Here is a 26247-nt window from a genome sequence, read left to right as displayed (position 1 = left end):
TCTTCAGGGTTATTTCTTAGGTCACCTTTTCTCATTCTACACACTCCTCATGGATATCTCATCCATTTTCAGGATATTAGGTGCGGGTGGGAAGTTGGAAGTCTGGCTTCACAGGTATGTGTCTTGTGTAGTCGCAGAGGACCCAGGCTTTGAAGGGCTCTGTGCTTGGCTTAATGTTCTATTGACACCCTCTTGCAATTCTTAATATCGTTTGACCAAGGGACCTTGCATTTTCATTTTTCGCTGGATTCCACACATTCTGTAGCAGGTTTTGGGAGTTTGTGATGATAGTAAAATTCGGTCTCTTTCATTTCCAAAGTCATGAACCTTCTTACAGTTTCCCTCAGCTAAAGGGGAGGGGTTGCCATTTTCTTTGCACAAAGGTGTTTTCAGCTTCCAAACCTCATGTCTGTGAGGCTGAGACCTCACTGAGGGATGACTTTGTCTAGTTATCTGTCCCAAATGGTTTTTTCCCCCTTAAATTTTGTAATGATGAGTTATAGGCTACCAGTAATCCTGACCACAAATACCCCAGTGCCTTCTAAATTCTTATCTCTTGCCAAATCCCTCTTCTGAATGTCATATCCACATTTCCAACCTTGGGTATTTCCAATGGGGTGAGCTATGGGCAGTTTAATCTCAGATTCTACAAAGCTGAAATTTTATTATTTCTCCTCTGAAAACTGCTTTATATTTCCTATATTGGATGTTGATTCTTCCACTCACCTAATAATCACCACAAGAAACATGGGACCCACCTTGTCTCTTTGCTGCTGTGTCCAGTTCATCATCAAATACTGTCAGTTCTGTTTCTTAAATTGCTTTTAATGCCTTCTGATGATGGTAATCTGGTTCAGACTACCATTCTCTCAAGCTTGAGTTATTTCAACAACAGTATGAAATCCATTTCATTTTAGCTATATTTTGTCCCTTACAAATCATTCTCCGGTGTAGTTAGAGTGATATTTGAAAAATTTGTGTGTGGTCATTTCATTCCCCTGTTTAAAACTCATGAGATAACATTCTTATTTTCCTAAATAAGGCTTCTAAAACCATTCATATTCGAAGCTTCCAATGTCATGTTTCATCATAGCCCTCCTCTCCACCGCAATTCCGTCTCCTTTTCATTATTCTGCATTTAGATACTTTATACTGAATTTCCTTAGGAGTCTCTAATTTCCCAGGGTCTCTCACTTCCAGGCTCTTCCCTAGCTCATCTCTCTGCTTAGCTCACTTTTTATCACTCTTACTTATTCCTCAGTGGCCATTCCCACCACCATTTGGATTAGCTAACTTTTAGATAGCACTCACGTTTTTGTTTTGCCCCACAAAATCGACACACATACACATTCCACAAACATTAATTCTTTGGCTTTATTTTCTAGGAAAATTCTTCTACTCCCTCCATTCTAACCACATTGGTCACTCAGCACTTTTTTAATGTGCCAGATATGCACCAACATTAGGGCCTTTACATTCATTGGCTGATCTCAGTGTGATTCTTTTCTTCCAGAATGGCAAAGACTAACTCTGCCACCTCCTTCAAGCCTTTTCTCAAGGAGGCCTACCTACCCCGCTGATCCCAATTTATATGGCGAGTGCCAACGCTTGCCCCACTCTAGCCAAGCCACTTGCATTTACTGATCTCTCTGACATTCCTCTTCTTTTCCATTGTTTTTTGCTATAAATCTGATAAGCTTCTTTCTAATATACTACATAATTTATGTATTTATTTTGCTTATTCTGTATGTCTCTGTACCCTCCTCCCCACCATTAGAATGTAAGCTTCATGAGACTGGGACATCTTTGTCTGTTTTGTTTACTGCCATATCCTGAAAGCCAAATATACATATTTGACCATAGCTCTGAGTATTTTCAGAGGGATGGCTCTTACATATTAATTTGTTATTTAAAAATATATGGAATATTTTGAAATATTGATGCGTTGTCAAAATGTTGTACCAATTTATATGCCAGCCAACAGTGACAGAGCCCATTTCTCCATGTCCTCAATAGAAAAAAATACTCCAAATTAATCAATATTATTGGTGATAAATGGCCACTCATTATACCATTTTATTATGTTTTATAATTTTGTATTTTGTATTATTCAGAGATTGAACACTATTTATATTTTTATTGGAAAAATTTATTTTTTCATTTGCAAAATGTGTTTATAACCTTTGCATAATTTTCTTTTTGGATGTTAGTGTTTTCCCTGAATATTTGTAATACACTTTTGCACATTAATTAAGTTGTAGCTTTAACTTAAAAATATTTGACTAAAAACTTATTGCTATTTTTCTCATAATTCTCTTCTGCCTTCTTTTTTTATTACCTGTACTAGCTTCATAAACACTTATTATAAAGTCTATTGACCTCCTTACCAACAAAACTAAGGGCTTTTTTTTCTTCTTAACCTTTTCTCCTTTCTATTATTTTGCACAAAACCTGCTTTTGACTTTAAAAGAATTAGTCTTGGCTTTGCCTATTATTTCTCAAAGCACATTTTAGGTACTTCTTTCTGTCTTATTTCTTCTATAGACCAACTTTAGATCACCGTTCTGAATGATTATATTGTTTTCCTCAAGACCCACTCCATGAACAATATACCTGTGCCCATAACCTAGAGCAATATTCGTATGATATCGTAGTCTACTTACCACCTCTCTCTTTTGGCTGAATCCCAGATCTTCTCAATAAAGTGATAAAACAGAGGTTTTCTGCTTCTGGAAAGAATGCTTTAATTAGTTTTGAGAAATGAAGGTATAATACAAAGTGTTGTCATTGACACAGCACTGATTTATACTGGGTGGTAAGATTTTGAAATTAGGTTGGATGTCATGTTCTGATATGTTTATAATGGCTCATTTGAGAATGCCTTAGGGTGGTATGAATGTTTCCTGAGAATAGTATGGAGTGAAATCAGCTAGATCTATGGTCTTGCAAATTTGTTTAAATTCTTATTATTTTTAATTCAACAAATATTTGCTGAGCTTTATACAAAGCTAAAAATACATGTAAAGTACTAGGAATATGATGAGAAACAAACCGTAGTCCTTATAAACATGGAGCATACGGTCTAATGAAGAGGACAGACAAATAAACAGGCAATTATGCCTCAGCATGATAAGTGCTAAAATAAAGCAGGAGAATGCTGTGGGAACACTAAGGAAGGATTTCCAATACAGTCCCAAGGGGCCCAGGGAAGGTTTTCTAAAGGAAGTAAAGGCTACGCTGAAACCTAAGTTTGTAAAGGAGTTAAATGAAATTGTAGAGAAGGTGAAAAAAAGGTCAAGAAATCCACAGACAACCATGGCCACCTTAAAGCTTTTTTTTTTTAAATGATAAAATGATGAGATATTTTAAAGTAGTTTTAAAAAATAAGTGGTGGTGCAAATATGACTCATGGTGTTTTAGTTTTGAACTCGTTCCAGATGCATAGATATGTCATTTGAAAATTACATTTCTGTTTGGGAATACTACGGCTTAGCCCCTATTTGCACATTGTTAATAGGGAAGTCTATTAGAAAGAATAAAACTCTATGTTATTAAATGTAGTGAAAAGCTACTTTGTTCGTTTTTCCAGCTATATTCTTTACATAAGCATAAAGTGCTTCTCTGTTGAAAAAAGAAAAAAAATGTTTAGGTGAAAAATATAATTAAGGTTTCTGTACATTCTTGTTTATAGCTATTGTCTTCTGTCTTTAGGGAAATATATATATTATATATACATATTTTACATATATGTATATGCATATATATAACTCCAAAATGCATACAAAGGATGCCTCACAAACGATTTCTGTTATTGCATACTTTAGTTTCAGTAAAGATGATAGATTTAAGGACAAGTTTACATAGTATAGTAAATTTAAATAGCTATAAATTAAGACAAAACTATTAATAAATGGCAGGAAATTGCATTATTGTTATCTAGAGGAATGCTGATCCCACTTAGAATTAAATGGAATCATGTCTTGAAGTAAATTCTGGTGTGCATACTTTAAAATATTGTTACAATTATGTCACGGTGGAAGACGTTTGTTTTTTAGTCTTTTGTAATGACAAGGAGAACATGAGTTTTCTATTGAAACTACATTATCCACTTGAATTGCAAAATAGATAAGATTTTTTTCTATTATCTTCAGTGAATAAGTTTTGTTATATTTTTATACATTTTGATGAATAATTTAGGGACAACAATTAGGGTTTGTGGATTTTAATTTTGATACTTCAAAGAGTAAATAAATTCTTTTTAAAAGTAGGTTTCAATTAAAAAATGTACGTAAGCCAAAATGTGTTAATGCGCCTTTTTCCCTTATATAATTTATTGCTCTGACTCTGGGTAAAATATACGCATATAATTGTAAAGGCATTGCAAGAGATTTAACTGGCAGATTTCAGATTAATTTAAACTTGTTTCAGCAAAATATAAATATAAATCAAAAATTTTCTCTGTTTTTCACAATGATGAGGGAAGTTGAAGATAAAGAAATATATTACAAATGTGGAAAAAGAATACACACACACACACACACAACACCCTTCAGAGTATTTTGAAGGTAAAAGCCAGTTGCAGAGTTAGAGAAATTCATCATGGTGAATGGGAAAAACATTCAAGGCAGTGAAGAATACTAGTCCTTGGTTTTTCTAATTGTGATGGTCAAGACATTTATTCTCTTTGGCTACCTCTAAAAAAAAGATCAAATTGGATGACACCTTTTGGGATGACTGTTGCAGTTAGAAAATTGTATGATTTTTGTAATGCTTATTCATTCAGCATCCCGCCTAGTGCTGTATTGATTATGAATAATAAGAGCCACCTTTCAGTGAACATACCACTATGATAAGCCCATGTCATCTCATTCAAGCCTCACAATTCTATGAAACACAGACAGGTTGCCAGGTCCCCCGAGCCTGTTCTTCATGACTGTGATTGATGTCATGACTGAGTGTTGCAGGCACTTTTGCTATAGCTCAGCCCTCCAGGGGCAGCTGGTGCTCCTAGGAGCACCAACAGTAGACTGATATTTGACTCCTAAAGAACAGCCTTGGAGTTACCCACCAGTTGAAGGATGGAACATCCTCTCCAATTAGCTGTTCCTTGGGGGAGTTATATTCTTTGATTTTTGTGAAAGGTACATATGACTTTGAGGGATAGATATTTTATCTACACTTAAGAGAAAACTTTAATGCCATACTACAAATAATTGTTCTAAAAATTATCTAGTGTAAATATAAGTTAAAAAGTTGAAAATCTTCATTTAAATATTAAATCTCTTAAATATTGACACACTTAAATATTGTAATACTTTATTTAGATATTAAATTGCTAGGTGTGATATATAGCAGTTGACATGAAGGTTAGTATTGCTGAGGAAACACTGGAGCTGATGATCACTTTTGCTCACACACTTTCTCTGTGTCCTTCTGCTCCTAGGTGGTTCTCTGTCCTATAGGCATGCTGAGTTTGCAGCTGCGTCCTGGCTGCCCAGTACACTCTAGAAGCTGTAGCATGTCACCACAGTAGTGTCCCATGCTTCCCATTTGCCTCACAGTCCCTTTGTTTTCCTTTCACTTATTTTTTCCCCAATAGATGAGAATATAATGTGTAATTTCTGTAAGCATATCTGCATTTTAACATTCTCTTGTTTAAACAAAATTAATAAAGTAGAATGGTTGCTTATCTTATATGAGGATAAATGTTCCAAAGATTGTGTTCACCTTGATCATCAAGGTGATTCATCAACACCTGGTAAAGTGTCTGGCTTGCAGTAGGCGCAAATGGATGAATAAGTGACCTTCAAATCTCATCTTTGAAGCATATAAAAATTCAATAGCATTAAGTATATGTCTTCTTTGAGGAATATAACAAATCCATTAACATTTAAGTATATCCCTGTTTACAGATTCAAATGATCTTACAATGTGATTGTATTGTGAATGAAGCCAACTTTATCAGTTTCTTTAAATGTTTTAATTGTAGAATGATAGGAAATGAAACTGGAGATAGAGGAATAGTTTAGATAATTCAGAGTCGTGTGTGCAATGCTGAGGGCATTTATTGTTGCTGTTGCTTTTTTTCCCTTCTTGTAGATGGAGTTCAATTACAATGTTTTAAGCAGTGTTTGAAATGGCTTGTTAAATATCCAGCTATAGCAGATTGGTTGAATAAACTTTAGCCCATTCATACAATGAATTAAGAGGTAGATATTTTAGACATATTAGCAATGAAAGCCTGACCTACAATATTCTAATATAGAAATTTTAAATGCCATTCATATGTTTAGAAGAAGATCTAAAACAAATAATCATAAATAGCACACTTATTTATATGGGTGAAAAAAAGTCCACTATGTTCTACTGGATGAAGACTGGTTAAAAAGATGTAAGTATTGATTTTTCCCTTTTAGAATCTATCTACATATATATAAATAAAATTATGTATATAAAGAAAGTATATTAACAGGGGAAAATATCTAAGAAGAACTATACTAAAGTATTAACAACAGTTAAATCAGTGGTCAGATTAAATACAATTCTTATTTGCTTTTTTTGTTAGTCTCTAATTTTTCTGAGCTTTCATCAATGAATAGATTCCCTGAGTAGTTGTAAGGCATTATAATAGTGCAGGTTAAAAATGATGAGAATATGAATTATTAGTAGTCAAGAAACATAGAAAGGGGAGAAAGCATGAAATATTTAGGAGATAAAATTAATAGGAATATAAGGTGAACAAAAAGAGCATGGTTAAGGCTGAATCCCAGATTTCTTGCCTGTCTGGGTAAATATCTTTGGCACTGACTAAAGTAACCAAAATAGAGAATGCTTGGTGAAAGAAAGTTTGAGTTTAGTTTGGGGCATGTTGAGTTTGATATGAGTCTAGGCTTGTAGTAAAATATACAAACAAACAAACAAATGAATAACTAAATAAATAAAATACAGAAGATGTGTCCTATAGGAAGAGCTTTTGCAGGAGCAGGATGAGTCAGCTAGGGAAAGGGTATTTTCAGTACAGGGCAACAAGAATAACAATAAAATCTATGAATGAGGCTAAAAGAAGTAGACTGATGGTGTGGATGTCTTGAAAACTGAGGGAGTAGAAAGTTTCAGAAAGCCAATGATCAAAAGTGTGAAAAGCAATAGAGATGTTAAAAAAATGTATAGACTGTAAAACATAAATTGGTTATGACAGTTAGAGGGTATTGATGTGGACTTGGGCAAGAAGAGGCAATGGGTACAAAAGCTAAACTGTGGCCTAAGGCAGAGAATGGAAAATGAGAAAGTGTAGATAGTTAAGATAAGCAATGTTTTTTCATAGGTTTGTCTGAGTAAAAGAAAGAGAATGGTATCTAGATGGGGTTTTGAATGACAAAGTTCATTTCAATTTTATTTTTGTTGTTTTTCTTTTTTTTAATTTTTTTAAAGGATGATTGAGACATAAGTAGGTTTATAGACTAAGATGCAAAAATTATTCAAATTAAGAAAAAAATAAAAGGGGATATCATATGTGATTAAAATTTCCTTTCATTCCCCACCCCCACCAAATGGTGCCTGGCTTGGGCAGCATAAAAATTGAACTCTTAGCACACGCCAACTGACTGTAGAAGATAAAAGCCAAAGGTGCGAGGTAGATTGTAAAGAAGAGAGTTTAAGATCAAAAACTTCACACAGTGCCATTAAGAAGATTTCTTTGGTGAAAAAGACAGGGAAACCATTTAGAAAGCAGTCACTCCAGCCCAGTCAAGAATTAATGAAGGTCTAGAATATGTATGAAGCAGAGGGAATGAAAAAAGAGAAGAAATCCAAATAAAAAATAGTTGCTGACTAACTGAAGGATCATGAATCTCTAAGCATCTCTAGGTTTGACCGCTTGTACTGAAGCAGTGCATCTCCCTGAGTCTAGGAAGCTGGTCACTGGTCCTTCTGGGCCTTGTGTTTCCCTTTGATGCTGATTTCTCTTCTGTCTGAATTTTTGGTATTGATTCTGCTTTCAAATTTACCTACTGCTCATCTGTTGCGTCTCGCATTTCTCTATTAGTCCAGCAATGACAGTTTTACTCTGTGTTAACTTCTGATCTTGCAATCCCAATTGACTTGGTTGTAGACTTCCCTAGTCCAGATTTTGGACCTGAACTTGCTCTCCGTGCTCTAACATACCCTAGGAGACAAGTCTATTTGACCATAAAATTCAAATATTTTTACGTATACTTAAAAACACACATATTCCACACTAATACATACCATTCACTTAATACTGGTTTACTACATACCACTCAATAGTGGATTCATTGTAAATTCAAATTGACAACATGGTAGTTGAATTTTTAACAAGGTTTGATTTATTTTTTCCATATATTTAACTAAATTGTTTATTTAAATTTGCTAAATGAATATAACTCTTGTGATTTGCAAACTAACTGTAAAATTAATACCTCCCTTTCCTGGTCAGCTCAGGCTGCTATAACAAAATACCGTAGACCAAGTGGCTTAAAGAAGACATTTATTTCTCACATTTCTGGAGTCTAGGAAATCCAAGATCAAAGTGCTGGCAGATTTGATGTCTGGCAAGGGCCCTCTTCCTTGTTTTCAGATGGCCATATTCTTGCTGTATCCTCACATGGCAAAGAGAGAGAGAGCAAGCTCTCTGGTCTCTTGTTATAAGGGCACTAATCTCTTCATAAGGACTCTACCCTAATGACCTAATTACTTCCCAAAGGCCCCATCTCCAAATACTATCACACTGGGGGTTAGGGCTTCAACATGAATTTTGAGGGGAAACAATCCAATCAATAGCATTCCTTTTTAAAAGGTGGTTATCTGTAAATCTGGTTGATGTATAACAGAGATTCTAAAATCCTTTGAAGATCTTTGTGGCATTGACTGCAACTATAGGAATCTTGAGAATGCTTTTGTCTCTCTTTCAGGGTAAAAATGTTGTCCTGTATTTATTCTCACTTGCTACTTTTTTTTTTCTGGTGGGAAAAATTTGCGCTGAGCTAACGTCTGTTGCCAATATTCCTCTCTCTTTTTGGTTTTTTCCTCTCCAAAGCCCCAGTACATAGTTGTAGATTCTAGTTATCCTTCTAGTTTTTCTATGTGAGCCGCCATCACAGCATGGCTACTGACAGACAAGTGGTGTGGTTCTGTACTCGGGAACTGAACCCTGGGCAGCTGAAGTGGAGCACATCTACCTTTAACTGGTAGGCCATCAGAGCTGGCTCTCTTGTATGCTGCTTTTAAAAAATGCTTTGTAAATACTTTCATTCAAAATTTGATCCTAAAAGTTTTAGAAATTTTCTCATTCTCTACATGAAACCCAGAAATTGAGCTCTTGAATATACCATTTCCTTTAGGAAATGCTGATTCTTTTGAAGAGAGTTAGAAAAAGGGATTACAGAAATGTAACTATAGAGATAGACATATTAAAACTTTTCACCCTTGTTAGTCTTAAATAAAAATACATGTTTTTCTTTCTAAATAAACTGCTAAGCATAATACAAAAATATTCTCTTCTATTAACTCTCATACTACATGAATATGCCAAAGGAAGGAAATAATGTGGAGTCCAGAATCAATGCTGAATTTAGCAGAAAGCATGACAGTGATTTGTGAGTTTGAATGCTGGGTGAAAGCCCAGATAATAATGATAGTAACCTTTTGGACTCCTCCATTTAGAACTTGTCAGAAATACTGAATTCTATTGAGCTTAACTCATGCCAACTCAATAGGAATAGGTCCAAATCTCCAGTTTTTTAGAGTAGATTTTGGCTCTGTCTAGATGTCTGTTACAGGGTTAGCCCATTAGCTCAAATTGATAATGGATCTGGAATTCCTTAAAATACAGTAGGTTTTATGTTGTCAAATCCAACATCAGAAGAGACTAATATTTTTGGTTAATTCAAAATACTCTCAAAAACAAAATAGTCTGCACCATCATAAAAGGAATATTGTCAGTCCTGCAATATTAAAACAATTATGCCAGCATAGCATGCATTCACAACACAGAAACCAAGTTCTTCTGTTTAATAACAATTTTATGATTATAGAACATATGACAAAGATCATAAAAGTAATTAAAATTATTTTCATACACTAATTATGTGTAATCAAAATTAAATTAATCACTCGTTTATTTCATCCGTTCATTATGCAAGCCACTATTACATTATTGGTACTCAAACAACAAAGAAACAGAGATTTCAATTAGTTTCTACCAAAATTAACAGGAAAATAAATATCTCATTGAGATCATTCAGATTTTTAAAAACATGTAAGTTATTTTTGAGTAAGTGACACCTGGATTGCAATCTTTGTGTGCTATGTATTTTATATAAACATGAAACTGAATTAATATTAACATGTGGTAGATTTCACTCATACATTCTCCAATCATTCAATGTATATTTATTATAATTAATGGTGTGCCAAAGACCTTGAGATGCTAAGACAGTAAGATATGATCCTCCCTATTGAGTTTATACTTTAATGGAGACAGTAGGAGGAGAGAATCATAAAAGTTTTCAAATATGATAGCCAGAAGTAAATAATGTGGAGGCTAAGAAAAAGGGATGTAGGTGAGGCTTGAGAAGTAAGCAAGGGCCAGATTATGAAGGGCCGTATATGTTACGCTTAGGATCTTGACCTTTATCTCAAATTTAATGGAGCATTGTTGAAGATTTCTAACCGGGAAAGTGGCATCATCGTATTTGTGTTTTAGAAAGAAAACTCTAGTGTCAGGGTACAGGAGGGCAAATCTATAGAGATGAAAATAATTTAGGAAATTTTGAAATAACCTGGGGGAAAGATGAGGATTGTCTGAAGTAAGGATTTTGCAATTCAAGAACTTTTACAGAGGGAGATTTATAGAATGTAGTTACTAACTGAATGTGGAGGGAGAGGGAACAGAGTAAGTGTAGCATTACCCTGATGGGAGGCTACTCTGAGGCTTGATATGTATTACTCTCTGTAGAGAATTCACCTGGGATGTGGAGGGTGGGAGAGTTTAATATAGTTTTGGATATCTTCAGTTTTAAAGTGGGTTTTAAAATTAAGAGGGTTGTCTTCAGTAGAGGTCAAGGTAATGAAGCCCCCTGACTGTAAGTAATAGTTGAAGTTATGGAAGTGGAAGGGTCCCTCAAGGAAAGTGTGTAGAGTGGAACCTGAGTAATTTCAACTCCTAGAGAGAACAGAGAATGTATAGCTTAAGGACCCCGAATATAAGTGACCAGAAAAATGGGAGTAAACAAGGAGCAATAAGGAAAACTGCATATCAGAAACAGAGAAAATGGAGTGTCGAGAGGAGTAAATATATAAACTGGTAAATATGCAGGAAGGTCAAGCAAATGTGGTTTGCAAATTGCTCTTTGGATAGCAACAGAGATACATGCCAATTTTGCCATGAATGTTTTCAGTTGACGAAAAAGAAACACGAGGTTACAAGATGTTTAAAAGTGGAATATAGGGTAAAAAAGTGGAGAATGTGTAAAAAACTTTTCAGTATGTTTGAGAAGAGAAGTAGATATTATTAAAGTGGATGGAGAGGAATATAGATTCAATGTACAATTTTTTTTAATATAAGAGAGATTTAAGCATGCTTAAATGCTGAAGAGGAAAAATATAGAGAAAAGTTTGAGGAAGAAGACAGAGGGTAATTAACGAAGCAAGGTCACTGAGGATACAGCAAGATGAAGAAAAGAAAAAACAGAGATGTCAGAGAAAAAGACACTGGTCATCCTCTAACATAAGAAGGAGACAGGATGAATGTTAAAATGTTTATAAATGACAATATTTTCTCAGTAAAGTTGGAAGTTCAATATTTTCTTGTGATGAGGTGAACAGAAGAAGTATGGGAGACTTTGGGAGACTTGGGAAAGTTTGAACCATCTGCCCTGGACAATCAGCTACATGTTGTCTAGGAACATGCCAATCTCACTAAAAGGTGTTGAAAACCTCGTTGATGTTAAAACCATGAGCTAGTTGTGCAGTTGTGGGGTACTCTCTAGCAATATGGAGACGCTCATATATAGGAGTGAGAATGTGGACAGTCAGTTAACCTTGAAACAGGATCTCACATGGGAACACAGCAGAGGAGAGGAGAATTGACAATTTTGATAAGATACTGGTTGAAATGATAGATTTTTATGTCAGACTGGATAAAGAAGGACTGATGATGAGCAGAGAGAATAGAGTGGGAAAACATATATATATATGATCAGAGAAGTAAATTGTTGTGATTAGAAGCTTGAATGTGGGCTAGCTACAATGATGATGATGTCTATATGGATATTGGTCATGTAACCAGGGTGTGATGTGACAAAGGATGACAGGTATTCTGGAATCAATGGATACCAAAACATCAAACATTTGTATATAATTTTATCTCATTACAGGTGCATGATAAGGATTCCTTTCAAATCAGTGTCTCCATTCTGTTATCACAAAGAGTATTTGGAAATATATATAATAATCTCAAAGGTCTCCATTTAGTAAAATGTGCCACTTGTTTCTTAACTGGGAACTCTTTTCCTTCCTTTCTGCCTGCCTTACTGCCCTCCTTCCTTCCTTTTTTCCTCTCTCGTTCACTTCCTTCAGTTTCGTAAACATGTGTTAAGTACCTGCTTAGCAAATACAGTCCTTGACCTCTTAGAGCTCATGATCTAGTGAGGACACAGACATACAAACACATAATTGTAGCCAAGTATTAAACACTTTTATAGAGTTATGGACTAGGCCCTATGGGAAGAAGCTCTTAATTCTCTCCCTGGAGAGGTCAAATAAGTCTTTCCTGAGGAAGCGATGTTCGAGCCAAGTTTTGAAGTATGAATAAGAAAGTCTTCACTCAGAGAAGGGATAGGATGGAAGACATTATCCCAAGAGAGAATAGCATGTAAACAGATGCAGGACCCTATCAACTATGTTATGTAAAGGGTATATGACAAGTTTTGTTTGCCCCAAGCATGGAATACCCATAGAGGAGAGGTGAGTGATGATCGGCCTTTTTTACTAGGCCAAGGACTTTGGATATCATGAAGATTCTCTGGATCTCTAACAAAAGTTCGAGCAGGGAGCTTCCATGATCAAGTTTAAATCATAACATGATAATTCTGGATGCCAAGTAGACTATATTTTCAAAGAAGGTGGGACTGGAGGTTGGAGATGTGAGGTAATTAATAATGTTGAAAAAATAATGATAGAAACAAATTAATTTATGAATTAAATAAATTACAACAAAGCCCCAAATAATTTTATGAGTGGGAGAGAGACTTGACAAAGTGATTCTAAATTTAATTTCAAATATGTGTGTGAAGCACAAACCCTTACAAAAAGAATTATTTGGGGAGAATAACTTAGAGGTTAGAAAATATGCTGCAAAGGTAAACTAATTTAAGCAATGACTTATTGGCATTTGAATATATCAGCAGCTCATTAAAACAAATCAGTTAGCCCAGAAAGAATGTGCAATTATGAGTTTGAGTTGTGTAAGTTCTTTTATAATAAGATTGACAATTCAAGTATTTGGGGAAGGGCTGCGTTATAAAATAAAGGTTTCTGGTTCAAGAAGATGGTAAGACACATATGTGGGCTTTCTGTCTCTCCTATGACTCCAGCACAATTAAAGAATCAAGTGAATAATGGAATGCATCTATAAAACAGAAGAGAACAAGAGCAGGGAACTCTAATTGAGTGAGAAAGTCCTCAAAATTTTTAGAAGATTGAAAATAAAAGGGAGCAGAATGAAGGATGATACAAAGACAGAAAAATCACATCCTGGAATATGCTACAAAAGGGTCTACAAAAGAAGTGAGAGCCAGTCTGTACAGCGTAACCACTGAGATATTTGGAATTGGAGTCAGAAGGCATAATGCAGATCATAATTGAGCGATAGGGCTGAACACAGGAAGGGAGCTTAATTTAAGGTCAATATGGCAACTCCACGAGTCATTGCCTGTAACCCACTTCTCACCCCCTCAACACACACACATAGAATTTGGGCACTTTTCATTTATCCCCATGTAAAACTCCTCATTTTTTCACTAAGGAAATTAAATCTACATTTGGGGAAAGATACAGTTTCACTAGATGCTAGAAGGTGTACAGTCAAGTCTTCACATATCTGTGAGAAAATGATTTCAATCTAGAATTCCATACCTGGACAAGCTATTGTTAAAGGAGTAAGAGAGAAAGAGAGTCTCACACATGTCCCTCCTCCCCTAACCACGCCCTCACCCCAAATAAAGCTATAAACTGAAACTAAGTAGAGCTACTACAAGATGTATTAAAGGAAACAACAATTACAACAGCTTTGCAGCAGGTCTAGAGAAAAATGAGTCCTGCTTAAAACAGGTGGGCAGTCTCTGGAGAAGAAAGTGTTTGTGTGAGTGTGTGGTGGGGCTGATGCCATGAGCACTGAAGAATCCAGTGTCTAACATTGGATTCTGCACAGAGCCAATATTTGATAGGAGGTTTTTAGTGATAAGAAAAAACAAATTTATACAAAAAAGGCTTATTACTTTTAAGGGTCCTTTCGTACACATTGGTTTATGTAATTCTTATAACAATTCTGATAAGTATTTTTAACACTTTTCAGGTGGCCTGGCAAATATCTAGATGCACTGTTATCTGAATTGATGAAGCCTTATAATGCATATTTAGTTTGCGTGGTGTCCAATTAGTGACTCTGAAATCATGCCATGTTCCAATAGATCAAATCTTACTCACATGTTTCTTGGGTTCCTAGCAATTTTGCCAACTCTTATTTATTTTTTAAGTTTTGGTTTTTTGGGGGAGGTAATATGTTTTTCTCACTTATTAGGTTTCATCAAATGGCAGAATGTGTGATTTATTCACTAAGATCTGTAGTTCTATTTCACTGGCTTCATACTGAAATCATGTACTTAGTGATTTCTTTTGAAGGCATTTGCCAAGACAGTGAATCATCACCGCTTTTTTCCCCAGATCATCTCTGACACAAATCCACTTAAATAAATTAGTATTTCGAACTTGACTGGCTCTTCTGGCCAGAGTAGCAAGATGGCATGCCAATGTATGACGTAACTCTGATGGCCACTGCTAAAAAATTATTAAGAAGCATTGTTTTCCTCCTAACAGTCTTTTTCAGAAGCCAGCTTTTCTTTCTTTTGTCTCTCCTATTGACTTCTCCTTACAAATGGTGGCAGGTCCTGGTTTGCACACAACCATTCTAGACCATAAATGATGTGAGGAGGCTGGGGATGTTGAGAAAGACATTGTGCAATTTATCCAAACATAATGACCTCTATCACATTTCATTTTACCACGTATTTATATTATCACTAGCTTTAATATTATATTTTTATTTATTTTATTTGTTTTATCAACAAAAGTTTGAGGAAATTACTTATATCAAATAGTGATTTACCTCTGGTTTATTATCTAATTTGTGTGTGTGTGTGTGTGTGTGTGTGTAGTGTGTGTGGTGTTGGTTTCTCTGTATTTTCACTTTTTAAAATCCTACTTTTTCATTTCTAGAGTAAAGGGTATTATGGATTTTTTTTTACACGTAGAATGTACTTTGGAGGTCATTTACTCCATCTCTTTTCTTTCAGTTGAAAAGCTAAGGCAAATTTTTGGAAACTGATTAATGCAAAGTCAAGACTAGAATCTGGTTTTCTGGTTTCAAATTATGCATTTCCATAATATATTTTGTGTCCTTACATGGCAAAAACTTTTGTTTACTGTTTTTATTTCATGTTACCTTCCTTATTTATCTCTAAGATTAACAAAATAATTGCTTAAAAATTTAAAAACATGTATAATGTACCTAGCAATTTAATGTTCTATGCAAATATATGACTAAATTTTAAAGATTTTTACCATACTACAAACACTACAATTTTCAATGTTTTAAGCCAAAAAAAAATTGGTTGAGATGCCAAACATTTATCATTGGTTGTGAATTTAACAAAGTTCATGAATGTGAGACCAAAAACATTGGAGTGGATTCTTTCTTATAGAAAATGGAAGACATAACAATACATAATATTGTTTGGGTACATATTTAAAAGATATATTAGCAAGAGACTACCAAAATATATTATGCATTTTATATGAGTCTCAGGGACAATTTAATAGAATTTGATTGACTGAGGATTAGTACAAAAATTCTTTCTGGATGATATCTGAATGGAATGGAAAAATATGTCTCATTCTTACTTGGTAATTTCAAAGCAATTCAATAGATATTTATTGACTGTGTAATATCTACAAGATACTGTCTACAGGAAAACAATTTACAGAGTATATAAAATGAGTTTAAACATCTTCTGGTTTGTTTGCCTTGATAGTTTGGTCATCAGAGCTTGTACATTGAAGTGGTCTTCTCTCTGTTTTAAAAGTGTTCATTACTTAGGTAAATTTTAAAGTACAAATTAATGAGATGAAGTCTCCAAAGTAAAATATCTGTTCTTACCGAGATTAAGTACATTTCTCCATTTCATTGTATGGTGTATTTTTGCCCTTCAAAAAGCATAAATCCATGTGATTTTGTTTGCTGAGGAAATGTACTAGTAACAAAAACTAAAATAATTTTACTATTTGTAGCTCAAAATGCGGACATGACTAAATTTGTACTTATTGGAGCATATAACATTACAAATCTGATGAGACAGCAGTTATCCACAAGAGAGAAAGCTGAGCAAAAGATTGACATGAAACTATAAAGATAAAAATGAGACTATTATTAGCATTATGTTATTTCTACAATGGATTATTCCCCAATCCTTTCCAAAAAACACAATATTATGGAACTATCATTTGAAATTTGTTCACAAGAGCTATGCCGTATTCATAGAATATTGCTAATGTGTTATTAGCTTGATTTTTCACCCTCTTTCTCTATACACACACACACACACACGTACATACACGCAAGCATACATACACACACGTTTTTGTAGCCACTTATGATTGTTTTCTTGATTATCACTTTTTTACTGTGTAAGTAGACAATAAAAAGAATATTAAATTTTTTTTATTTTTTAAAAAAACTTAAAAAATTTATTTTGAGTTTGCTAGATGAGATGTACAAAAAAAAGTTTCAGAAAAAAAATATTTCATTAAATCAATATCTTAGTGCTGACTTCATCCTGAAATTAAGTGTGTGTGGTAAGCATCAAATAGCCTTCACACAACCGTCATTAACATAAAGTTCAAAGATTCATCATAAAATATGTTTTTGTTTTCCTCATTTAAATATTTCAGTAGTTGCACAATTTGTATATATTGTCTACATTTACATCCATTTGAAATTTGTAATAGAAGAATAGAAAGTGATCTTAAATTGTTTAATTTGAATTAACTTCATTTCTTCCAAAGTACTAATCTATTGAACTCTCTTCTTCGCAGGGTCATTTTCAATATTCATTCATAATTTGATTTTCCCAATGTGTAAGCTACTTCCTAAAGTAAATTAAGCACATGGGGGTTATGCTTCCTCTTTCACTTTTCTGGGGCACTGTCCAATAAATAGATATTCTGTTACACCACATAGTCCTCATGAAAGTTAAAAAGATATACTCCGTTTTCCTAAGGTACTTAAAAATATGAAGATTTGGGTATATTTAGTTAACAAAATGCAACCCATCATAAGCATTTTTGTTTCTGACCTATTCCTATTTGTTAGCTGATAATGACTTGAAATTCAAAGGAAAATGAGTAAGCTTAGTAGAAATGGCTCATGTCAGTTAGATACTCATTAGCACTGACCCATTTATGCAAATTCATTGTTAGTTGAGTAACCTCTGTGGGAGAAAAACATTTGCTGAGCATCAACTCTGAATCACCAAGCATTGTGCATCCCAGTTTTTAAGGTTTCTCCTTTTCCAGTTTACACTATAACTATTTCCATCATTGTTTCCTACCAAAAATGTTCAAAGAATCCATATTACAATATTTTCCTGTTTTCCTTATATTTCCCTAGTAACTCATGATCTTTGACTTTTCTCAGACTGGTAAAGCTAACTAAAGAGAAATTTTGCATAAATACATACTTTTCCTAAACGTTTGTCTATGTAATTAATATCCTATGTAAAAATATGTATGATTAGAAATGGCTGGTACATTATACAGTAGCAAAGTAATGAAACAAATTCATCAATTATAAGTAACAGTCAAGATAAAAGAGAGTTAATAAACACGACAAATTTTTTTGCAACTGGAATACCTAAAATCGCTTTCCTTTTTATTTTATACATATATATGTTCATTAAAGAAATACGTGGACATGATCAAAATAACACATGCACAATTGGCTATACTCTATTTTTTGACAATAATGATTGATAACCCATACATTCTGTTCTGTAACTATAATTCTATAAGTATGTAGTTGTTATGACTCTGTAAGTACTGTTTAGTTTACTGCAGTCATGTAATAAGACCTATCCTTCTCTATAGTTCCAATGATATGATATCTGTGCCACTTGAAAAAGAATGCTCAAATAGATGTGTGTTTTTTCATATGTTGCAATCCCCCATTTTGAGAAATGACGTCAGCCTTAAATATCATCACACTCCTCTCATATGTGGGGAAGAGGGAGAAGGACAGAGACACGGAGTAGCAATGACACACATGTCCTTCAGGAAATAAAATTTTGCACCAGATGGCAACTGCACATATAACTGTGAAGGGAAAGCCACTTTACCCTCTAGGGCAGGCCCGCTCTCTCTCTGTCTCAAAGTTCCGTGAGGAGAGTTTTTTTGAGAAGCTAAACTGAGAAGACTATGAAGGAAAAAAAGAATTAGGAAGGTACCTAGGAAGTGAAGATTCTTTTTCAATTTAAAATGTTTTTGAAGAATTGAGTAATTTTATTTTTTCTAAATATTTCAGGTAAAGCTAGTAATAGAAGAAGTTAATGAATCTGAAGAAAAAGTAATCAAGTAATTACGGTAATTTGATGTTGCCACCATATGCAAGAACATAAGCAGTAGTTTTATATTACATATGTCTTGGTTTTTAAAATTTCATTTTTATATTAATTCATTTGTACTGTGCTTTGCAGAAGTGTCTTCCACAACTGAGAGGGGAGAGAATTGATTTTCACCATAGATTGAGGGGCTCTGAACTAATTATTTATGTTCAGAGAACCTAATAATTTTCTCCTAAGAGGAGAAAAAATATCAGATTAATATCAAAAAGTTGGTAGGGATTCATTTTGAGTAAAAGACACATCTTTTGATACTAGGAAAAAGCCACTTAGAAAAGCTACAGGTATATGTTTGTTTGAAGGTATGAGGGGTCAGAGTTGAAGGAATTCAAACATAAGAATCTCTTTCTTCTGGAAAAGGTAAAATTTTAAACTGAGACTGAGCAGGACAGTCAAGGGCTTTGAGGAAGTGAAAAGAGAGGAAAAAATATAGGTAAATGGTATTAGGAATAGGGAAATGAATAGACCACAGCCGAGGGCCTCAAATAAGGTTGCTATCCTTTAAAAATTTTTAGTAGCCACAGTCTACAGTTTCTTCTCTGGTAATCTTCAATAGCTCAGGTATAGAAAGTGGCTGTTTTGATTAATCAGAAATTGACATTTTGCAGAGAAAAGGCAATGGAAATATATAGAGTTCTTACTGAATGGAGATATGTGGTGGGTGGAGGTTGAGAGGTGGTTAGATGCCAGAAATGAAGGAAAGCTACGGGTGGAATAGCCAAATAGAATGAATGCTAAAGAGAAGGAATTATTTTATACAGATGGACAAATAATGGTCTGAAAGTGGCAAATGGGAGCTGAGAAAATGAGGGCACAGCCATCAGAACCTAAGGCTTATGAAGTATAAAAGAATTGAACCAACTCTGAGAAAGTATCAGAGGAGCTGAGTCTTTGCGGCGGGAGGGGGAGTCACAAGTCTCAGGAAAAGCAGAGAAGGAGAGGAAGAATTTTATGATGAGGCTGAGGGTATATGAGAGTTAATTGACAGTGGAGGAGGAGTTTTGGAAGGGAACGTGGAAAGAAGAATCCGGGAAAAAAGCACTCAACAGCACGAGGATTTGTCAATAGGATCTGTGAGATCTGTGAGGTTGGGAAGTGGGTAATTGCATTTTGACTGTTTACCGAAGCTGATAGAGATGAGAGGCCCAGATGTTTGACTTTTCTGAGGGTTCTGGTTTTCTGAAGGCCTGGCCATTCTGAATGAGATCCTAGATAGAGTAGGGGACTGATGGAATTAGTCCAATGACGGCAGTCACTGGCCAGTGCTCAAAGAGATTACTGTGAAGAGTGCTCTTCTCTCATATACCAAGTAAAACCTTCTGCACTTTGTACCAAAACATGGTAAGAGAACATGGTAAGATAACCTGGGTCATTTTCAAAATAAGAATTGCAGAAGGTGCAATAGGGCTCTTAAAATATTGATTTTACCTTTGATTAGGACTACTACATATTGAATCCTGGGTATATGTTAGCTGTGAGACAGACTGAGTAGGTAAATGTTTGTTTTCTTGTATTCTGTGTCAACATGGCATATAGACACTCCATCTAAAAGATAATTTTTTTGTAGGTGCAGGTGCAGATTTATAAAGAGAAAAAAAAGACCCCAATCTTTTTTTACACCTTAAAAATAAGAATGTTCTCCACCAAGAGAACCATTTCTGTCCCATTTGATTCTGTTAATGTTATTTTGATAAGAATTTTGAAGGTGTATTCGAAGGCTTCAATCAATATTGAGATCGTAGAAGCAACCTAGCCTGTAGATGATTCCTGTTTAAGAAGTGAAAGACTAAGGACAGATCAATACAAGCTATGAAAAGTCTTAAATTACTCTTGACAATGTTTGTGTTTAGGTTAAAAGCATAGTAGCTCAAATAGTTAAGGATAGGTTAAGGCCCACTGATTTCATAGGTGGGTTATTAGATTGAGACCCCTGAATCTAGTTTATCAAGAAAGGATGTGGCAGCATTTTGAAGGAACTCAGCTAATTTATGGATATCTGCAGTACAACACAGCTTGATATTTGACCTTTTAAAAACAGGATTGAATGTACATTGCTCCTGGGAAAAATATTGCAAAAAATTAAACTTATGGTGAACAATTCTGCAAATATTAGGGCAGGATTTGGGATTCTGAATCAAATTAACTTACTCAGAGCACTCCTCAGTTGTAGAAAGTTAATTAGCTACCCTATCTGGAGTTATTCACCTCCAACTGGGCAGAATTCTGGAACTCTTTTTTTTTTGTGAGGGAGATCAGCCCTGAGCTAACATCCATGCTAATCCTCCTCTTTTTGCTGAGGAAGACCGGCTCTGAGCTAACATCCATTGCCAATCCTCCTCCTTTTTTTTTCTGCCCCAAAGCCCCAGTAGATAGTTGTTATATCATAGTTGCACATCCTTCTAGTTGCTGTATGTGGGACGCGGCCTCAGCATGGCCGGAGAAGTGGTGCGTCAGTGTGCGCCCGGGATCCGAACCCAGGCCGCCAGTAGCGGAGCGCGCGCACTTAACTGCCAAGCCACCGGGCTGGCCCTGGAACTCTTAATATTATAAAAAGAATTCATTGAGAATTTGTGACCAGACCTTTCCTCTCATTGAAGCCATAAGAACAGCACAATGTTCTGAACTGGACACTGTGCCTTCCACATATTTTGTAGTCTAGTTTTTGGTGAAAATAAAATTAAAGGGCTGCTTTAAAAACTTATTTTAATTCTTTTTTTCAGTTGATTCTTCTAAGTACCACTTAAAAGCATATTGCTAGTGGGTCAGAATGGCCTGTTTTTTTGCTGCCTACACTCTGAGCACTCAAATCAGGTTTCAAGTCAGATTATTTAGAAGATAGAAAATAAAGAAGTGTTTGTTTTTAATTCCCTGGTTTAAAACACAGAAGCAAAAGGTGCACACTCTTAAGATAATAAAATATTACTTATGCTATCATTGTTAAATCCCTGCAATGTTTTCATTCAGTCACTTAATAACATTTTACTGAGTATCATCTATGGAGCCTTTTTTTTTTGGTGAGGAGGATTGGCCCTGAGCTAACATCCCTTGCCAATCTTCCTCTTTTTTTTTGCTTGAGGAAGATTGTCGCTAAGCTGACATCTGTGCCAATCTTCCTCTATTTTGTATGTGGGATGCCACCACGGCATGGCTTGATAAGTGGTGTATCGGTCTGTGCCCAGGATCTGAACCCGCGGACCCCAGGCAGCCAAAGCAGAGGGCGCGAACCTAACCACTACACCATTGGGCTAGCCCCTATGGTGCTGTTTTTGAAGTCAGGTTTGCATGCAGTAGCATTAAGATAATTGATTTAGATGGGAATTTATCACTTAAGGATGTCCATCTCAGAGATGGAAAAGAACTGAAAATATTAATCAATTGTATTGGCTGCCTGATCAGTAAGTTGAGTAAAGTCGTACTTAAATTTATCCTACAAGCTTCCCTTGGACAATAAGAAGCTGTGGCTATGCAGAAATCAGATTAGGTATTTCTTTCTTTGGTTAGCTTGACTATCTACAGATGTATGTGCTCCCTAAGGCAGTAGTCTTCTCACTCCAAATCTTCCATGAGCAGGGTTTTAACAGGGCCATTAATAATCTCAGCAACCAGTCACATGTCATGATTATGCCTGCCAGAGTGTATTAATTATAAGAGCTCAAGAGACAATCAGTTTGGGCCCAGGCACTATACACATTCATGTGTGCATCAAAAGTAATACTCATTCATTGTGATGTTCTTTTGTCCGGTAGATAAATCAGGATGGATATACGTGGATTTGACTATTTGAAATTAGCCTCTGACATTAACCAGTGTCAAAATAGCCAACTTACTTGTGCCTCTTTCAAAGTTAGATTTTAGGATCGCTCCAAAAAATGACATCAATTTTGAACACATAATGTTAAAGACCAAAAGGGAGACTGTTTATGGAATTAATTATGTGAGCTATTCCAGAGCACTCTCTATATGATAGAGTTAGTATATAAATCTAGCACTAGTGTTGTATACTAACATTGTGAGGTTAGGAATGGAAATGGGGTAGAGAATAGGCTTAACTCTAGGGATTATCCTGTTACAATAGGAATTGAGTAATCACATGGAAGCAAAACAAAAAAAAAAATGTGTTTCTAATATGCTATGAAAAGCCTTAATTCCCATTAACTTCCTGTATGAAAATAGTGGTTATGTTTCTCTGTAAAACATTTCAGAAATAATAGGGTTTTCTTAGAGGAATTGGTGAGTAACTGTTAGCATATGTTATCTTAATTCAGTAAATAATTCCTTAAGATCCCACAAAAAGGATCTAATTCCTCAAAAGAAAGTAGAAAATTCATAAAAGTCAGCTGTACTGAGAATGGGCCCTAATTCTATATAACATCCCAGACTTCACTCTAAATTCTAATTAAATGATGGTTGCACCCTGTGTGCTTATAATCTATAGACTTTGGCAGAAAATTTCAGATATTGTTTGCTTCAAATAATCAGGTTGAGAGCCGGCCCTGTGGCTTAGCGGTTAAGTGTGCACACTCCGCTGCTGGCGGCCTGGGTTCTGATCCCGGGCACGCACTGACGCACCGCTTCTCCGGCCATGCTGAGGCCGTGTCCCACATACAGCAACTAGAAGGAGGTGCAACTATGACATACAACTATCTCCTGGGGCTTTGGGGAAAGAAAAGGAGGAGGATTGGCAATAGATGTTAGCTCAGGGCCAGTCTTCCTCAGCAAAAAGAAGAGGATTAGCATGGATGTTAGCTCAGGGCTGATCTTCCTCACAAAAAAGGAAAAAAAAAATCAGGTTGAAAGATGATTTGTTTGTTGTTTGATTCAGAAGTTCATGTTCTGCAACTTTACCCTATTTCCCAACAATGCAACACTTACCCAAAAGACGTATTGAACGATTTTGTCAGGAAATATTTACATATAAATATAGAATTCTATTACTAAACAAAAAATTTTTAAGTCCACAGTGATTTTCTTTTCTTACTTTAATAGTAGAAAGCTTTTTAATTATGTTTTACTGTATTACTTTTAATGAGAAATTATTAATTAAAATGCTGGTACAATTTCTATTTACAAATTCAGTAGCCAAGAAATATCGGAAGGAATAACATCAAAAGGACTTTTCTGTGAGTTTGCCAAATACAAAACCAAATTAAAAAATAACTTAAAGGAAAATAAAATTCTTAATGCTTTAAAATAAATTATGTTCTTGATGTACACCTGAAATTTATACAATGTTATAGACCAATGTTACTGCAATAAACAAAAAATTAAAAAAAAATAAAAAATAAAAAAATAAAAAATAAATTATGTTACTGATAAAATAATAGCCGTCTGAATATCAAAATGTGTGATCTGTTGCCTTTAAAATCTAGGACCCCAATCTTACTTTTAAAAGGAATTCGGAACAACGTGTACATTCCCACAAAGAAGGATTGTTTTTTGCTCACTATAATTACTATGTCAAAAACAAGAGTGTTTAAAGAAAAAATTAATGGCTAATAGAAATGTATCAAAGTGAAAAACATTTAGTTGAACCAGATTTGATGATTTTATGAAAGCAAAATCCCAGCTGTCCTGTCATTTTATCTCTACATACTTCAGTATGCATCTCTTAAAAATCATAGAAGTTTCTTTATAAAGATATAGTTTCTAAATCAAAATATAAAATTTGTGGGGTTTTTTCTGTTTCTTAATTTCTCAATGCATGGTGTCCTCATTACTTCAAAAATAGACCATTCTTTTGGTGAATTATACAAAAGGTGATTCTAAATATCTCAAGGTATTGGTCTTTGTATATTTATGCATACTTATTAATTATTGACTCAATAGTCTTTTAACAATTAAAAAGAAACTTCATTCTAGAATGTAGGTCTGCTCCCAGTGGGGTTTGTTTTTCTCGACTGATTGAAGTGTAAGCAGAAACCCTATTAGCTGTGGGAGAGTGATATAAAGTATGAGCTGCTAAAGAAGGGATTCAGGTCCTGGTCCTATATTCTGTAACAACTACATGAATGAGAAGTTATAGACATAAAGATGTATCTAAGTTTCCCCTTCTAAAATTCTGATGGAAGATGTTGATTTTGTCATCATTTTTGTGCTTTCTGAAATAGTCTTACCTATCATATTGGATTTTGTGAAAATATAAATAAGAAAGGTTCAGGAAAGGAAAACTTGTACCACATAAATAATATGCATGGAAATAGCAATTTTAATTTTTAAAAATTGTTGAACAATTGTTTTTTTAACCAAATTTAGAGGACTTTTACCTCAAAGGCCACTATTCATGTTCAATATACACAATAAAAGAAGTATCTCCACTCATATAGCTATAAAGTTAACTGCAATTAATTCTCAATCTTTATATTTTCTAATTAAACTACTTTTGCTAATGGTTTTCAGTCCTTGGGTTATTTTCTTGGTCCTTCAACAAATCCGTTAACTTAACAAGGAATGAGAAGCAGAGGAGAGGGTACCCATCATTTGTCAAATTTGTTAACTTGCTTTAAAGGAGCTTTGCTAAAATGCCCCGAGGGAAAACAAATGAAAACTACTGGCAAAACCAATGTTCTTTAAAATGTGACCCAAACATTTAATGTGTTCATGCTGTCTCTGTTCCTGTGGAGAACCCACAGTTGGTTGTAATACTCATAAAACAGAGTGCCAGGCCTCTATATACAGGTTAAGAAATATAATCTCTGTTTCTATTTGTAAAAGTTGTTCCCATATTTTTATTAAATCAGTGATTTATACTACATAATATCAATGCCTACTGACATTGGTAGTATTACTGATGTTTAAAAAAATTGATTATAAGAGTTGATTTTATATTTTGGTCAACAGATTTTCCACATGACGTATGATCTTGCCAGTGCGGTGGTGAGAATTTTTAACCTCATCGGCATGATGCTGCTGCTATGCCACTGGGATGGCTGTCTTCAGTTCTTAGTACCACTCCTGCAGGATTTCCCACCAGACTGCTGGGTGTCTTTAAATGAAATGGTTGTAAGTAATCGTATTATTTTATACTCTACATTTTCAACGTTTTGCCAAAGAGTTCTAAGTGTTTATGTTAGAATGATCTAATTTCTCCTCCATAAATATTTAGAGAAAACTTAATTTTACTTCCATGATACAAAATCAGATGTTATGTTTCTTTTTCTACAACTAAATGTCACTTAATGAAATGTTCCTGGGGATGTATATGTTACAGCATCTATTTTTAGATATCTTACTCTGTATGTTGAGACATTTTATTTCAAAGGTAGTGTACAAACACTCAAAC

General features: G+C 34.7%; 1 protein-coding gene across 1 annotated transcript in view; it reads left to right on the top strand.

Moving 5' to 3' along the window:
• Window positions 1–26247, top strand: part of HCN1 (hyperpolarization activated cyclic nucleotide gated potassium channel 1) — a 384938-nt gene that overhangs the window by 180708 nt on the left and 177983 nt on the right. Inside the window, exon 3 of the mRNA XM_004422795.3 lies at window positions 25806–25967. Within this exon, the coding sequence (XP_004422852.1) occupies window positions 25806–25967 (162 nt within the window). The remainder of the gene's footprint in view (window positions 1–25805; window positions 25968–26247) is intronic.

The sequence above is a fragment of the Ceratotherium simum genome, chromosome 18, assembly GCF_057802395.1.
Source record: "Ceratotherium simum simum isolate JZ-2026a chromosome 18, ASM5780239v1, whole genome shotgun sequence".
NCBI classification, from domain to species: Eukaryota; Metazoa; Chordata; class Mammalia; order Perissodactyla; family Rhinocerotidae; genus Ceratotherium; species Ceratotherium simum.
Note: the sequence above shows the minus strand (reverse complement) of the source record. Positions and strands in the feature narration are given on the sequence as shown.